At 37.4% G+C, this 18,697-nt stretch overlaps 2 protein-coding genes across 3 annotated transcripts; both read right to left on the bottom strand.

Annotated features, from left to right (window-relative positions):
- Positions 1-238: 238 nt before the first annotated feature.
- Positions 239-1,900, bottom strand: LOC308695895 (polymeric immunoglobulin receptor-like). The gene is made up of 5 exons (XM_081374160.1): positions 1,758-1,900; positions 1,356-1,673; positions 934-1,242; positions 795-831; positions 239-572 (listed from the first exon to the last, which is right to left on the bottom strand). Exons 1-5 carry the CDS (start codon positions 1,816-1,818, stop codon positions 545-547), a joined length of 753 nt encoding a protein of 250 aa, XP_081230286.1. The 5' UTR covers positions 1,819-1,900; the 3' UTR covers positions 239-544.
- Positions 1,901-6,549: 4,649 nt separating this feature from the next.
- Positions 6,550-18,638, bottom strand: pigr (polymeric immunoglobulin receptor). Of its 2 annotated transcripts, XM_081373680.1 has the most exons (8): positions 18,434-18,638; positions 15,945-16,289; positions 14,799-14,880; positions 14,461-14,687; positions 9,788-9,866; positions 7,897-7,991; positions 7,640-7,689; positions 6,550-7,324 (listed from the first exon to the last, which is right to left on the bottom strand). In XM_081373680.1, exons 1-8 carry the CDS (start codon positions 18,480-18,482, stop codon positions 7,241-7,243), a joined length of 1,011 nt encoding a protein of 336 aa, XP_081229806.1. In that variant the 5' UTR covers positions 18,483-18,638; the 3' UTR covers positions 6,550-7,240. The 2 variants fall into 2 exon arrangements, with proteins under 2 accessions (XP_081229806.1, XP_081229807.1); XM_081373681.1 differs by lacking the exon at positions 7,640-7,689 and having other exon boundaries at positions 18,434-18,610.
- Between the last annotated feature and the right edge of the window lie 59 nt (positions 18,639-18,697).

Here is an 18,697-nt window from a genome sequence, read left to right as displayed (position 1 = left end):
TATTCATTATTAGCTGAGAAGATTGGGCATTTAATTATTTTTTTGGTGAATATGTTTTATTTTTAAGTATGTTCAAATTAATGCAAACCAATTCACATTTGGAAGATATATGCATTTAAAAGTTATAGTTTCTCTCTACATATATATATATATATATATATATATATATATATATATATATATATATATATTCCATATGCAATATTTTTCATTTATAAGCTCTGATGCCTTTGAATTTAAACCCAAATCTCTTTTATCTGTATGTTGTTGGTTAGTTAACATGATGACATATGCAAATACTTTCACTGGATAAAATTACATTATTGCGTGAGGTCAGTACATCATATTGATATAAAAAATGGCTACATCAAAAATAAAAAAAAATAAAAAAATAAAATACATTTGAAGAAAAATGCTGAGAAAAAAAAATACATTGCAGACATAGGCATTTAGCAAATGTAGACATCTAATACATTCTACACACAGACCTTTCATCTGAATGTGTAAAGCAAAAGTTTTCTTTCAGCTCAATGTGGAGAAAACTCTAGTTCTGTGACAGACAGAAATGCCATCTGAAAGATAAAAGACAGTAGCACACTATCAAGAGGCAACTGAATATGTTTCTGTCACATTAACTTGGACACATTTAAGCCCTCACATTACAGAAAATATTAGTATTCACATTTTTTTTCAGAAGGAATATTGGAAAAAAAAAATATTATGTAACGTTATAGACACGTGAAGTATAGATATTGCTAAAGAATAAGCCACAATAATGAGAATTTGTTACTTACTTGTCCTTCTCAGTGCCGGTGTCTGTGATCACACTTACTGTCAAAATAAAAGTTTTATTTTGTATTGTAAAGTATTGTAATAATTATGGATTGAGTTTTACATTTTTAGCATTTAAATACAGTATTAAATATGTTTTACCTGGTTCTGCCTCGGTTACAGTGGGATGAACAGGATTCAGTGCCTCTCCAGCAGAGCAGAAGTACCATCCAGAATCACTGAGTCTCAGTCCAGTCATCAACACAGTGAAGGAGCTTCTCCCATCATCACTGATCTGGACTGATGGATTCTGGGATGTGTCAGTCCTCTTCTCAGTGTAACAGCTCTGATCTTTATATCTGCACCACTGTTTGAGTTTATTCTGATATCCAGAAGTGTAGAAACACTGGACACTGACATTATCACCTTCATGTCCAGATACACTGCTGCTCTTCACATACACACCAGGAGCTGAACACACAGACACAAGACATCTGATTATAAAAGATTATAAAATACATGTGTGTGAAGTCAGAGAATTATTCATTAGAATGTGATTAAAAACCATTATAAAAATCTCATACCAGACTGAACCTGGATATAAAGATTATATCTAACACTCCGCTGTCCATCAGTCTCCACAACACAATAATAGTGTCCAGTATGTTTGCTCTGCAGGTTTCTCATAGTCAGAGTAAAGAGACTCTGATCAGGATGATCAATTACTGACAGATTCTCCTCTGTTGTGTTTGTGTATGTATAAGATTGATCAGTATTTGTATAAGAGTGCCAGTATTTCTTCTGCGGTGGGTTTTTCTCATCATAATGACATGGGATGGTGACAGATCCTCCAGGCTTAATAGTTAAAACATAATTTAACTCATCGCTGAAGCATTCAACACCTAAATAAACACACAAACCGTTATAATATCCAGGATTTACAATAAATATCACTAAACAAAAACAGAACAACACTAAATATTCACCTAAAGTGAGCCAAAACCCAAATGAAATGTAGAATATTTTTGCCTTCTCGTACGCGGTCATTGCGATTGCTCCTGCTTATGTGTCCTGTATGAGGTTTTCACTGCGAATTCAGCAGCTCAACTGCTCAGCTTCTGCTTTCTGTGCTCATGTTATCATAGACGGAGGAGGAAATGCCCTTAAATATCTTGGACTACGTGGATAAGGGGTGAACAGACTGTACATAAAATACAGTGCAATCAATATTTCTTCCATTGTTTGATGGGTGTTCAGTATCAGTTTTCAAAAGTATCAAAGTTTCAATTTGTGATAGTTAATACTTCAGGTTTCTAAGAATGAACAACACTGTTTTAACGTTTAGATTGATATTAATTTCTGCATACACTAATACACAAACATTAATTTATTACAAACAAAAATGAATTAACTACGAACAAATTTATATTTATAAAATAAACCTTAATAAGTAAAAAACAAACAATACATTTAAAAAAATCACTCTAGCAGTAATGCAAAACTAATTGTAATGAACTGAATGTTACTGTAAAGGGTTACCAAGCTAAAATCTTTTATTTTTATTTTTATTTTTTTATTGGCATGCATGTCTATGTCACAGGTAGTAATGCATCTTTTGCAGGTATTAAAAGTCTCATCAACTAAAAGTCTAATTTGTGTAGTTTTGCTTATGTCTGTGCATATTAACTTTCATGATGCTACACAACCCAGTTTATCTTGCAGATTTAAGACCCAAAATGAGAGATATGAGTGTAACACATGATGATCGATTAACCAAACACAACATGAACTAATGACAATTAAATCTCCAAATACTGACATTTCATCCAGTTCTACTTGTGACCATTACAGATGTAACTGACATTGGGATTTATAGGAGAATTGACAGGAAAGAGTACAATTTTAGCGGGAAGAAATACAGTGTCTCCAATACACAGGAATCACCAGCTGACGGATTTATGTTCTGAAAACTTTGTGGGAACAGTGATTTGCAATATTTCTAAAATCATTCTGTGTGATTGGAAAATTATTTAAAAGGTTACAATAATGTTAGTACAACATTCTCTTAACCTTATTTTACTTAAAACATAATATTGACATTGAAAATTTTAAGAATATTAACATTACGATTCATCAAATATCAATAACATTATAAGGACATTGCAAGAATGTTGTTCCAAGGACATTTTCTGTCAGCATTATATGCAAAAATTCATCAAGTACAAATAACATCATACGGATGTTCTGAAAATCGTTCTCAAAACGTTCTCTCACTGTTATGGGAACGTTCAAATAAAAAAAATATCATGAAGACGTTCCAGGAACGTCTATGGAAGTTTTTTCTCAACATCATGAGAATGCATATCAAATAATGTTAAAAGACCATTTTATAAAAGTTATTTAAAGACGATTTTATTTTAACATTTACAAAATGTGAAAGTTGTGGGAACATTCTCTGTTAGTTGGGCAGATATATAGACAGAAACATACACATTTTGCAGTTACACTGGTTGCTAAACATCTCTCAAGATTAACATACAAAATTCATACTGTGTTCATTTGGAGTCCTGTCACCAGAGTTTAGTTGGAGTCAGTAAACTAGAAACTGCATTATTATTAACTTATTATAAACTGCTTTATTATTTTCTATAGTCTTTCATGCCACTATTTAATTATTGCAGTAACTGGTTTATGATACCCCCCCCCCCCCCCCCCCCCAAATGACACTTAAAAACAAACTGAACTGTGGTTGGCCACTTTATGTGTCAATCAGACCATCACTTCCTGTCTGTGCGCGCGTGTGTGTGTGTGTGTGTGTGTGTGTGTGTGGGGGGGGGTTCTTTAGTTCTGCAGTTGGAAGTCCTCATTGCAGCATAATCCTGGCCAAAATATGCTGCAATGAGGACTTCCTACTGCAGAACTAAAGTCTTCTAACTGCTAACCTTAACCTTGACAGTAACAAATACAAATCTAATGAGTTTCACAAAACCTGTTATTTATCGACAGACAAAAGTCCTTCAGGTCAATGTGGAGAATAGTCTGATCTCTAATTCTGTGACAGACAGAAACGCTCCATCACGTCCCATCTGAAAGAGAGGATATAGAAAGATATGACAACAGCACAAAGATAAACATATAGTGTTTATACATAAGTTAAAGATAAGTGCTAAACAAGATGCATCATGTAGATTTAAGTCACTTTTTTTCTTTTTTTTTTTACATTGCTCATACTGTATTTCAATCAATTTGAATAATGAAACCATGTTAATACTAACGTGCTCCTCTCGGTGTCTGTGCTTACAGTTGCTGTCAGAAATGAAAAACAATTTAAAAAAAGTGGGAATAGAGCACATTTTTATTAATTATTTGATGCACTTATATTACCTGGTTTTGGAAAAGGAAAAAGACAACAACACATGCAAAAAAATAGACAAAATGTTTATAAATACAAAGAATTCAACTGTTATTTGAATAAATTGGTTACACTTATTTCGATAGTCCACTTTAGACATTCTTCTAACTATGAGTAACTTTGCAACTTATAGTTATAGTATTAGCAGACTGTATGGTTACGGTTATGATTAGGGTTAGGGTGAGAAGAATAAGTTGACAAGTAGTTGCAAAGATATGTATAGTCAGTAGAACGTCTGTTGGGGGAAAATAAAGTGTTAGCGGATATTAAGCAGACAGTCTATAACACTCTAATGATGATTGCTAGTTGAAATGTAGGTGCAAAGTTAGTATGTCTAAAGTGGAGTATCGAAAGTGTAACCAATACATTTATAATCATATAATCAGGCCATGACAGAAAATATAAATCCTGATTAATATTAATAGCTTATCTAACTGGTTGCTCTCAAATATTTCTGTGGTCACAACTGCTGTCAAAGAATAAAATAATAAAATAATTTATCATGAATTTATCATAACCATTAGTAAGAGTCTGCATTACCTGGTTTTGGTTCAGTGACGGTGAGAACAGGAACATGTGGATCTTCAAGAGAGACATCAGGAACGGAACACAGAAAAAGATGCATTTTTTAGCCTTATCCCCTTTATTGTCCAGCAGGAAAACCTATAAAGATTTGATTAGTGAATGAGTTTTACCAGTGACAGTGAGTTGAACAGGAGCCTGCAGATCTCCAGCAGAGCAGAAGTACCATCCAGAATCACTGAGTCTCAGTCCAGTCATCAACACAGTGAAGGAGCTTCTCCCATCATCACTGATCTGGACTGATGATTTCTGGGATGTGTCAGTCCTCTTCTCAGTGTAACAGCGCTGATCTTTATATCTGCACCACTGTTTGAGTTTATTCTGATATCCAGAAGTGTAGAAACACTGGACACTGACATTATCACCTTCATGTCCAGATACACTGCTGTTCTTCACATACACATCAGGAGCTGAACACAGACACGAGTCATTGTGATTTATTAGGAATCAGGATCAGAATTATTCATCTGAATGTGAAACTCATCTCATACCTGATTGAACTGTGAGATGAAGCTGCTCTGTTTCATCCATTTGAAATAATCCTCTAATCTCCTCACCACACCAGTAAGATCCAGTGTCTTCAAGCTGCAGGTTTCTCATAGTCACAGTAAAGAAACTCTGATCTGGATGATCGATTACAGACACGTTTCCTTTGGTTTCATTAGCATATGCCAGAATAGAGCAGTAATTATATGATGATTTTGCATCAAAGCACCAGTATTTCTTGTGTTGTGTGTAATTCCTGTCATAATAACATGGAATAATGACAAATCCTCCAGTCTGAACCGTTAACTTTCTGTTTACTGATCCTGTTGTGCATTCAGGACCTGCGCGAAGAAAAGATCAACTTTAGTTTGACTTATTTGTCAATGTTAATGACAAAAAAAAATCATATTTACATGCACATACTATACACCATTTCTTTTAAGTATCAGTAAAACAATTAAACATAATAATACATAGGCAACACAAAACATGCAATTGGACTTTTTTTTTTTTAAATCAAGATCAAATCAAAATCAATATGAATGTATAAGGTATTTGTCTAACTAGTCACTATTTCTTTCAAAGGCACTTTTTATCTTCACTAAGGTTAATCTTAAATAGTCCAGTGGCATGACAAATTAACTTCTCTATTAATAAAAGTCTGTAATAATAAAATAAATATTGCAAAATGCTGTTTGAAATAATTTTAGCTGGAGTACAGCATGTCATACAGCAGAACATGCCAACTAACCGTATGAAGAAACTCAACACTTGCCTGTTATAAACCAAAGGAAAAACACAATGAACTTCTTCAAGCTGACATTCCTTCTGGAAAAAAGTTGCAATGTTTCTTCTCTCTGCATCATCTTTGCATACGTCTTCTTTTCCCTTTCTTAATACTACAGACACAGCTTATCACTCGAGGGTTTGCCTATGAGTTAAAGCTCTAGCTGTATTAGACTCACTTCCTGCATCCGTGCTCTGTGGTTGCTTGTGGCAAAAAACTTTATTTACAATAAAATGTCATAATGCTTGATTGCAAATGTTACAAAAATCACAAATGCATCACCTGGACAAGAAGTCTAAAATAATTTTGAAAAAGAATTATTTACTTTTACATGCAATGCAGTCGACATAAAAGCGTTTCCTTCTGGTATTACTGAGTTGTGGCGATGTTTCCTTGTCTACTGTAGTTCTCATTTTACACTTATAGAACTACTGCAGTCGGTCACACCATAATTGGGTTGTTTGTGGTCAACACTTGTAAGCAAAAGAATAGACAGCAGGTGACAAACAACCTCAATTAAAGATTTTAATACAGCTTGAAAAAAAAATGTGAATAAAGCACTTTTTCAGTACAGAATTTAATAATGGAAAATTGCAGATAAAAAACATGACAAGACAAAAATAACAAGAGTGAGACACTCAGTACGTCCCTTCTTCTAAAATCATTCACAAGTGTCTCACACATTTCCTTCACTGTGTTTAATAAACAGCGCTTAGTAAGAACACATCCATTCCACACTACACTACTCACTCATAACAAGTCTTGTACAAAAGCTGCGTTTTTACCATAATTACTAGATGACAATCCGTGATGTTCTACTCAAAGCTGTTCTCGGACTCAGAATTATGCGTTATGGCAGCACTATCAACGCCAAAATGAACTGCAGCAGTCAGGTGGTACAGCAGTCACATGGTACAAGTCAAAGCTTTCAGAGTTTAGAAGTTGGAATCTCGTAATTACGATATTTCCGAATCCACCTTTACTTACAGACAGATAAACATGAAATACACAACATGAAAAATGCACTGAAATGAAAGATTATACTCCATTTAACTGTTAAATGTGAAGAAATGTCAAATATAACCCCAGTTTCTCAATTCTGCAGGTCTTTCATTGACTAGAGTCATAGTGTCCATCAGCTCACTTTAAATTCTCCATCATCAGAATGTCCATGAGTTGTTTCCCATCATGAGGCTCCTCTGTTAGAGCATTTGGACCTGCTGAGCTGGAGCATTCAGGAAAATCACTGAGGTGTTCTTATAGTCTCCTTCTCTCCATGGACACATCTGCAAACAAGCAGAATACTATCAAATACGCACCCAGAAGAACTTGTCATCAATATTTGCATCATTAAACATCCACTGGTCACCACAAGAGCTTTATATCGCAATTACCCTTTTTTAATTGCTAGTTTATATCTCACAATTCTGAGGGAAAAAAAAGTCACAGTTGTGAGATAAAAAGTGGCAACATTTTTATTTTTATTTATTCTGTTTCCATAATAACATGCACCAATCATCCTCAAAGAGACAAGGTTATATACACGAAGAAAGTAAATTGGGTGATGTGACTGTTAGATAACAGAGATAAACTGCACTGACTGTGAAATTATCGTTCGTTTCATTTGTCCTTTGATGCTTCTGCTTTTTCTCTGCAAAATGAACCAAAAAAATAGTTGTGAAGCATTATTCACAGAAAAATGAGAACACAACCTTTTGAGTTTGAGGTTAAATGAAGGAAAACAGGTAGTCTACAAATCCAGAGACATCATTTAAGCTTAGAAATCAGAATGGAGTAATGTTCCAGACGAGTTTGTAAGTAACAATAACTTTTTAGGCCGCTTAAAACACAAACTTACTATAATGTTTCCGCAACTTCCAAAGTGCCAGAGAGACAGTCATGACCAGAAGTACTACTCCACACACCACGAGAACAGACTCCCAAACAGGACGGCTGAAACAGACATGATGTGTTAGTCGAATACCAATATTAGTGCTGGTCAAATATCGGGTTCACTTTATTTTGATGGTCCCTTTAACACATTCTACTGACTATAGGTAACGTTACACCTAAATGTCTATTAACTCTCATTAGAGTGTAAGTAGATTATTAGTAGACTGGTAGGGTTAGAATAAGTAGTTGCAAAGTTACTTATAGTCAAGTCAAGTCGCCTTCATTTATATAGCACTTTTAACAATATAGATTGTTTCAAAGCAGCTTTACAGTGATAATAGGAAACAGAGATTGTTTAGGCTTTACAGCAGCTCTAGAATAAAGTTATTGTCCAGCTAAAGTTAGTTTTGATTGATTCACTTCCGTTCCGCTGCAAAGATCATTAGTTATTAACTTAGGGGCCGCTAACACAACACCGCTCTAACAGAAAACCCTTAAACGCACTCCGGCTGCTCATTCGCACATCAACAGTGCCTGGCGGCTCGAGAACGCAAACCTTGAAACAGGTTCCAAGGTGCAAGCCTTGAAAAATTGAGAACAAAAAAAAAAAGTTCTCTCTGTGCAAACTTCAAAAACTCGAACCTGTGAGAATGTGTGCACATGCGTATTACGTGTTTAGTCTATAGGTATGCGCGTTTGAATATATATGTGCGCAGGCTCTTTCTTTACAAATTGACCTCAACAAATTACTTGTCTGGCCTTAAAAATGCATAATGCAGAATTATTTAGCCATGTGAACCGGAATTATTTTGACAGCGTTTTATCTTTGCAGAGTTAAAGGGAAGGGAAGGAGGCCTTCACAGGTGAGAGACTAGTTGACACTTCAGGACTGCGTTGTCGTCGTGTCCAGGCGCAGGTCCTTCATCAGATCTGGATACGGCCTGGATCCGGCGGACTGAGGTAAACATTGGGATAAGCAGAGAGACTAATATTAGCGTAGACGCCATTCTTCTTATGATGTAACAAGTACATCTGGATTTATGGGAAGTGTTCCCGGCTGACCTAATCTATAGACCCTAACATTGAATTATAGAAGATTATAATGTGTTGTCAGTTTAAATCTAGACTAAAAACACATCTCTTTGACCTGGCATACACATAACACATTATAATCTTCTATAATCTGCTGCTGGACATGCTGGATCTACCGCCAGCAGTCGATTTTGATATTCTAGGTATTATCAACTGGCCAGAATTTTGAGATCGCAATAGACGTGAAGGACTATAATGCGTTAAGAGTTCGCTGGGGAGCTAAACCATTTAGTGCTTTTTTTTATAGTCAGTAGAGTGTCTGTTGGAGGAACAATAAAGAGTTAGCAGATATTAAGCAGACGGTCTAATACTCTAATGAGAGTTAGTTGACATGTAGTTGCAAAGTTACTTATAGTCAAAAGAATGTTCAAAAGGAACCATCAAAATAAAGTGTTACCCAAATATCAACTAATGGTAAAAGAATATTCATTCATACACTCTTATAAATAAAGATTCCAAAATGGGGTTTTCACAGCAATACCATAGAAGAACCTTTCAGTGATCAGTTCTTAAAAGAAACATTATTTTCTTAGTGTGAAGAACATTTTAAAAAATCGAAAGAACATTCTTCCACTGTAAAGAAGCATTGAGCATTTCTGTGGATTGGAGCATTTCCATGGATTTTAACGGTTCTTCATGGAACCATCAATGCCAATAGAGAAGAGTGTATTTTTAAGAGTGTATGTTACAGATCTCAGTATTGCTCATTGCTGAAAGCTTTTTATCCCTTCATGTGAAATCATGAGGAAATATACAGGGGTCACCTGTGAGGGTCATTTGTGCCCATTACAGATGGAGTCCGGACTGTTGTCTTCAGATACTGGACAGGAGACACTGTGGCCCCTGGCACAAGGACAGAGATCAAATGTCACAAAATTGAGCAGAGTTTAACTTCAGATCAGTGATGTATGGAAGCCTGTTTCCACCACGTGAAAAAGGTAATTGTGACTTTTTAATCAGACAATTCTGACTTTTCATCTGTAATTGCTGGACCAATCAGACATAATTATTTGTTATATTTAACAATCTTTAAAACCCCTCAACCAACAACAAAATGAGACCCCAAGGTATCTCTGGACAACCCCCGGAGAGCAACTAACACCCAGGCATGAAAGCAATTTACCAAAAAGAAAGTGAAAGACTCAACTCTTACTCTATACCCCTTTTGAAACACTCATAATGACCATAAAAAAGGACTCTTCCACATTCATTCATAGAACACCCGCTATGAAGGAACGTGCATATCTTCAGAACATTGTGTGTGATTATTACTGTCCTTTATAGTGTCTTTTGTGTTGTATACTGTTTTATGCATGCTTTATGATAGAACCACCAGTTAATGTAACCTGACCTATACCATGTTAGGTATCTACGAATTTGTATTTTGATGATCTAAATGCTCGTGTATATTATATGTTGATACCTATGCAACATATTTGTAACGTTCGGACAGAGGCGGTTGGATCCATGTGCAGCACTTTATTTCAACTTAAACACAAGCAGACATAAACTCCGGCATACAGTTAAACAAGGGGCAATCCAGTAACTCGTGTTGATAACAGGCTTAGGTCGAGGCAGGCAGCACAGGTTCATAAACAGTCCAGAAAGCAGGCAAGGGTCAAGAGTCCAGGGAAATACAGAATACTAAAACAGGGAATAATGCTCAGAGATGTACGCTTACAGTGTAACAAGACTTTGCAAAGGACACAGGGATCACTCAGGCTTAAATAAGGAAATCAATAACCGGTAATCAAACACAACTGAAACATAATTAAACACAATGAGTCCATGGTGAAACATAATACAGGGAGAGAGTGCCCTCCAGTGGCTCATGCGGGCACTCCACATGACATAGCCCCCCCTCAAAGGAGCAGCTTCCAGACGCTCCTAAGAGCTCCGGGGGGAGGTCAACGGGGGCTGGGATGGAGGGCCAGGCCCGTGGATAGGCAGGAGGCCAGGCCCATGGAGAAACCTGGGGCCTGGAAACCAGAGCAGGCCAAGAGACCATGGGGAAGCATGCGTCGTAGGCAACCAGGGTGGAACACACTTGACAGGAGACCAGGGTTGAGCACACTTGGAGGGGTACCAGAACAGAACACACTTAGACGGAGACAAGGGCGGAGCAAACTCAGGACTGGACGTGACCAGTTGCATGGGAAGCACAGGACCAGACGAGACTAGAGGCATAGGAGGCTCAGGTGGAGATAGCACAGACAAGGTCCATGTCAGCGCCACCTCCATGGCCATCTCAGGGTACCTACTGCCCCCCCCCCCCCAAAAAAAAACACTTGGGGAAATCCACGGGAGGAACCTCGGGGCTGTAAACGGGTTCAAGAGAAGCCTCCCGGAGCTTGAAGGGTGCAGGCGAGGAGCAGAGGCGGGGCCGGCAGGGTGAGGCACAGAGGCGGGGCCGGCAGGGCGAGGCGCAGAGGCGGGGCAAGGAGTCTAGGTACGCTCACCGGAGCCTGGCGAGCTGAGCGAGTCCTCTTCCTCTTCCGACGGCGCGCTGTTGGAGCTAATAACTCTGGATCCAGGGGAACAGACTCGTTTAGCTTAACTGGACCTGACTCCATAGATTCAGCCGAACTTGACTCACTTTCCTCACTGAATTCACTTGATTCGGGACTTGATCCACTTTACTCAGGGCTAGATTCACTTGACTCAGGACTTGACTCGGGATTCGGTTCACTTGACTCGGGATTCGGTTCACTTGACTCGGGATTCGGTTCACTTGACTCGCTTGACCCACTTGATTCACTCGACTCGGTACTTGATTCTTTTCGAGTCGGCTGGCACGCGCTCAAACTCCAGTTCGGCCGGCGAAACCTCCGCTGTCTCTGGATTAGCAAATTCAACAGGACCAGTGCGAAATATGGGCTCGAGGGGTCCGTCACGATGAGTGGGTTTGGCAGAAACGGTATACTTGAAAGCCCCTCTGACGGTCATCAAGGGAGGATCGAACAGTTTGGCGAGATGAGGCTTTAGCGGCGTGCGGAATGAGTGAGAGAAATCCGCCGCATATGAACCTCCCCGGCACAGGGACAAGAGCAGTTCCTCGGGATCCTCTTCTCCTGCGGGGAGTTCAAAAGCCTCTCTGAATAGAGCGATAAACACGTCATAAGAAGGGAACGACATATGACCTGGTTCCCAGAACATGCCTACCCACTCCAGAGCCTTTCCAGTGAACAGTGAGCAGATGAAGGAAACACGGTCGTCATCCGAGGTGTAAAACTGGGGCTGATGATTCATATACAAGCTGCACTGCTGAAGGAATCCTTCACACGCCACAGGTGAGCCACTAAACTTTTCAGAAAGTGACAGACTGGGATAGTTAGATGCAGTACTCACACTGGGTTGTGGTGGAACAGGTGCAGCGGGAGCTTGGGCTTGATTAGCGGCTGTGCTTGAGCTCTGCGGAGACAAAGATTGCATAGAGCCTGCTAGTTCCTTGAGGAGAGATGTTAGTCTCGCCAGCTGTAAATGATGAGAGGCTAGCATGGAAACTTGGGTCTTGACCACGGTGGATAGATGCTGAAAGTCTGCTGGATCCTGTGGTGGCAAAGTCTTCTGTAACGTTCGGACAGAGGCGGTCGGATCCATGTGCAGCACTTTATTTCAACTTAAACACAAGCAGACATAAACTCCGGCATACAGTTAAACAAGGGGCAATCCAGTAACTGGTGGCGATAACAGGCTTAGGTCGAGGCAGGCAACACAGGTTCATAAACAGTCCAGAAAGCAGGCAAGGGTCATGAGTCCAGGGAAACACAGAATACTAAAACAGGGAATAATGCTCAGAGATGTACGCTCACAGTGTAACAAGACTTCGCAAAGGACACAGGGATCACTCAGGCTTAAATAAGGAACTCAATAACCGGTAATCAAACACAACTGAAACATAATTAAACACAATGAGTCCATGGTGAAACATAATACAGGGAGAGAGTGCCCTCCAGTGGCTCATGCGGGCACTCCACATGACAATATTAGTATTACAAGAATAGTTGTCTTTAATAGTTTCTGCATCAACAGCCAATCCAGTTAAATATGGAAATTACCATGCTTGAATAGAAATCATCATAAACTTTCCCTCCGAAAGCTTAAGTTACCACAGGCTCATGACCCCTATGAGAGACCATCCTCAAAGGTTAAATTGCACAGATCCCACTTTCTTCTTCTCTGCATCTTCTGGTTGTTCTGTGGGACTTACCCGGCCCCGAAGGCCTCGACTAATGCCAGCTATGTTTAAACAATCAGACTAACATCGCAACTTCATCAAAATGTCTTCATTCAACACGGAAGAAATTGATTGCAACTTCAACTCCATTGACTCACAGAAGCACCAAGACTTTATCCTGAGACTGCATCCAGACGCTTTTTCAACAGCTAACGCAATGCAAGTATCGTACAATTAACTAAATATGAACTAAACTGAGGTTTATTATAAGAGGTGGACCTCTCTTAACAAGGAGCTTTGAAGTCAGAATGGTTCTGTTTAGATGGTTAAATGACTCTTTTCGTTTCTTCATTCCCTGTTACTGTTTCCAGTTTCATTCACTTTCACTTTCCATTTTACCCATGTATGCAGGATTGTGTGAATGTGTTTGTTTAGATAGTTATGTGTTAGTGATTTAGTTAAATAAAACGGTGTGTACATTCACACAACGAGTGGGTTCTGGTCCCTTGCATGTAAATCAACGTCAATTTAACGATGCTATCACAGCTACATGCTAAGGAAACAGTTCATTTTCTGTGGCCATAAAAAAATATCCTTTCTGAGAGTTAAGACACGATCAATACTAAGTGTTCATTGGATGAACAGATTATTTGATTGTAATATTAAATCAGCTACAAGTTATTCGATTAACTGATCCAAATATTTATAATTAATAATAACAAGTTATGATTACTTATTTATATTTCCCTTTTGAGCTAAATTGCTACACTTACTAAACTCGTAATTTTAAGAAATAAAGTCAGAATTGTGAAATATAAACTTGAAATTGCTATTAAGTCAAAATTGCGAGACAAACTCACAATTACGAGTTATAAACTCAGAACTGCGAGAACTCAGAATTATGAGATAAGTTCATTAGAACTCACATTTATTTATTTTTCACAACTGCAAGTTTATTTCTCGCAATTCTGATGTTATTCCTCACAATTCCGAGTTTATGTCCTGCAATTCTGAATTTCTATCTAAACTCATAATTTTAAGAAATCATAAGTTATAATTGCGAAATAAAAAAGTCACAATGAAGTTATTATTTTCTATTCCCAAACAAACTTCCATAGTGATGCAATGCGGGAGCAACCATACAGCACTTAAAACATGTTGACATCTGACATTGTGACAGCGAGTTTGGAAGACACGTTTCTACAAAAAAACTGTAAGAATGTAGTTTGTGATGTTAGCGATAGGCTGTGTGTGACGTACGTGTAGTGGCTCGTGGTGTGACCGACACATGAACAGCCCCATGCTGCTGACCAGCTCCACACCAGTACCAGCCCGAGTCTCTCATCTCCAGCTGCGTTAGTGTCACAGTGAACATGCTGTTCTTGTCATCGTGGATGAACACGTTTCTACCGCTGAATGTTCCTTCAGAACCCGTCACCATGCAGGAGTTCCAGTTCCCACTGCGACACCACCGCTTCTCACTGGACCTGCAGTGAAAACAGGATTGTTACACAGGATTTAAAAACAAAAAATGAATCAGCGAAAAGTTTGGCATAGACAAAATTTTAATTACATATGTATATGTATATGTAGGTTACCTGAGGTTCTTACTGTAGAGACATTGAACAGTGACACTTCTGCCTTCATCTGCACTCACCATACTGTTCACCACTGACACACCTGCAACAAAACCACCATGAGTTACTACACTTCTATGACACCTTCACAAACGCTTCAGTGGTTTACAGATTTCATTTAGGGATGCACAAAATATCAGTATATCAATACGAGAAACAATCACTTTAAATCAATACAGTCAGCAGAATAGGTCACATTTCAAAAGGGGAACACACACACATTTATATACACTACTGTTCAAATGGTTGGTGTCTGTAAGATTTTTTTATGTTTTTAAAAGACTCCTTTTTCATAAACGTGTAAATGTATTTAATCAAATACAGTAAAAACAGTAATATTGTGAAATATTATTACAATTTACAATAACTGTTTTCTATCTGAATATATTGTAAAATGTAATTTATTCTTGGAATCAAAGCTGAATTTTCAGCATCATTACTCCAGTCTTCAGTGTCACATGATCCTTCAGAAATCATTGTAATATGATGATTTGCTGCTCAGAAACACTTATTATTATTATCAATTTAAAAAAAAAAAAAAAAAAAAAAAAAACCATTTGAAGGAGTATTTTAGGAATACTAGGATTTTTTTTTATTCCCCCACCAAATCATCAAATTTGACTTAGTTTTAAATCAGCATAAACTAAAGGATGTACAAAAAATACTAGAATGATGAATAAAATGTTTATATATAATTTATAAATATTTTAAATGTATAATTTCATTTTTCCACAGTGCAGTAATGTGAATGAGATTTTTCTGCATTATAGTACATAATACAAATTTAGAAGGAAATGTAATTGTCATGATAATAATAATCACAGTGATATTTTTCTTTTCTTTTTTTTTTTGTGGGGCAACCTGAACATTTTCAAGTTTTGTTGAATTCACATAGCAATATCATTTAAATAATTATCAGCTATATAGGCAAATGTTTTATCTATCACTATAACATTAACAATTTTATTTTAAAAATGTAGTCGTTTTTTTTGCTAATTATCTTTTTTGATGATACAAGATATAGTAGTGTGACCGATTTAGCATGGTCTATATTTTAGTTTGTGAAGGTTTAGTTGTATTTTCATTCATATGATTTTCTTAACTCACCTTGAATGACGCTGATATAAAGGGAGGCAGTGCTGTCAGCAACCCACATCCCTCCGAGCTCCACCCCACACCAGTACCACCCCGAATCCCCCTCCGTCAGGTTCTGCATGCTCACGGTGAACACATGCTGAGTGGGGTCATCCGCGATCGTCACCTTTCCCTTGACGTTAGGGGCTGATGTGGGGTCATCGGTGCGCGCCAGGCTGGAGCAGAAGTCCTTCATCCGGCCGTAGCACCAATACTTCACATGGCTGATATACTGCGGGTTATAGTGACACGGGACAATGACGGATTGACCCTCCAGCACAGACAGATCTCCTACAGTTGTCACGGTGCAGTAGGAACCTAAAAACAGATCGAACCAGATAACGGACAGATAATGATACCAACTTTACAATAAGGCTGCAGTTGTTAACATTAGTTGATGTAATAACTAACATGAGGTAACAATGTTAACATCATTTGTCAACCTTTGTTAATGTTAGTTCGCATTCACAGTGCATTAAAGGTTATAAAAACTGCATGCATTTTGCAGAAGAACATTGTTTTGGTTGTGCTTCGGCTCTGTGTGACTGTGCGGATGAATGTGACCCTTCACAATAGATAATGCTTTACAGGGAACTATGTTGGAGAGCTATATGATGCAATTTATCAGTTCGACAAAATGTCTTACCAGTTGAATAATAATCAACTGCCAATATTCAGCAGCCATATCACCCTGTAGCCCAAGACTAATGTTGATTCTTGTTTTATTACGAGCTCTGTCGCTTTTGCCAGCAGACTCTCCTCTTTAAATGGGTGATTTCCTGGAGGTTTGAGATTTAGCTGCTCCATGTCAACCTTTCTCACTCGTGACAACTAACCTCTGCCACACCAGACACGGGTCAAAGTAGCCGGAGCAACTTTTCTATTTATTTATGACTTACTATTCTGCAACATTATTGAGTTGAATGCACTGACACGATTGGATAAGAGCTGAACTGAGCTGGTTGCTTTATAGATGAGTTGAACTCATTTCACAATTGATTAACTTTACAGTTGTTGAACCAAACTGAATCAACACTAAACTGAATAATCACTGTTTACTAATGTCCTTTTAGAGCTGCTTTAAAACAGAATTGAATTCTGTTTGTATTATAGAATCATTATTTTCCTGTTTATCCCTGTAGATGGCTAATCTGTATTGTATAAAGCACTATATAAATTAAGATGACACAATTTCCTGTGAAATCCACCCAGGTCGAAACATAAACACTTATAATAGGCAAGACAAAAACATGCTTTGGAAGAAGGAACGAAGATGCATTGACTCATTCACATTTTATTAATTTTAAACAAAAAATGTACCTTTAAATAATGTTAGATACAACTTTTGATCTTAAAATCGTATTAGTAAATGCAGAGATTAACTAGATTAATCAAAACTGTAGATATATTGTTTATTGTTAATGTTAACAATTGTAGTTAACTATAATGAAACCTTGTAAGTTGTAAAGTGTTACCAATATTACAAATAAAAGTATTATATTGGCTATAAACAGCAATAAATTACAAAAACGAGTTCATGGCAATTCAAATATATTCTTTAATGCAAATATATCATAGTTGTCAGAATTTTGTTTCTTGACCTCAATAGACTCAAAATGTCTCTTCAGTGATATGCATACTTTCTCTGAATGCAGATGAACAGAGTGAATGGCTCTTAAACCATCAGTACATATTCAAATTACTATGGCTTATTTAGTCATTTACATAATTTTGTAGATTTTTGTGCATTGGTGCCTGCAAATAAAATGCATTGGTTCATTCTAACATTAATAATAAAGCCAGAATGCTTTTTGTATTATTTACACTCATTAAAGCAATAAAAATCAAATAGTCACAAAATGACTGTCATCATTCTTTATAAAGCTAAAACTCTTTAGAAATGTTAAATTATTGAAAATTGTAAATATCTTACAATGGCTGCATTAAATGTCCGTTTGTTACTGTGACCAATAGGGCCTGTTTTCACTGTCCAGTTTTTTACTTTCACTTTTTCCAAATAAAAACTTATGAAAGTCAAAACATCCACAAGCTGTTGTCCATCATTCTTCCAAAAACGACAATCAAGCATAAAAGGCAAATAACAAAATATAAAATTTCCACATGTATTTTCAACAGACTCTTTTGAAAATGAAAACTTAACTAAAAACATTGTGTTTGGAAAAGTTACACTAGACGACACTCCACAATACTTGGAATTTAGGGTCACAGCCTTTTCCTTCATATGAAAACTCAACTAGGAACGCTTTTCAATTCTGGGTTTTAAAACTGCAAACAGTTCAATATAATATTCCAAAGAGAGGAAGTTTAAACCCATGACCAATTTTAGCAGCAGAACGGCTTTCTAAACATGTTTCCAAGCTCCCTTCCATATAACAGTTTTGGAAAATGGTTTCAATGCCTCATTAACATTTGCTTTTGCAAAAGGAATGATAAAAGCTCACCTGGCAGTTCGCCAAGAACAAGAATGGTTAGAAGTAGCGGAAGAGTCATCGTTGATAAACCATCGGAGTCCCTCTTTTCTAATGACAGCTGTTGCGAGAAGGAATTCTTCTGCGTTTACTCTCACTTCCTTCTGGCTAAACCATATCCAGATGTGGGAGGTTTACCATTTGTGTTCCACACTGCAATTGTGTTCAGTGCAATGCTAATATATGGTGGCCTATTAGCGTTATGAAAAAAATGTTTTTTCACACTGATGCCTGCAA

Source organism: Scardinius erythrophthalmus, assembly GCF_964197995.2.
Source record: "Scardinius erythrophthalmus genome assembly, chromosome: 9".
Taxonomy (NCBI): Eukaryota; Metazoa; Chordata; class Actinopteri; order Cypriniformes; family Leuciscidae; genus Scardinius; species Scardinius erythrophthalmus.
The sequence above is the reverse complement of the archived record's forward strand: the minus strand, read 5'-3'. Positions and strand labels throughout refer to the sequence as shown.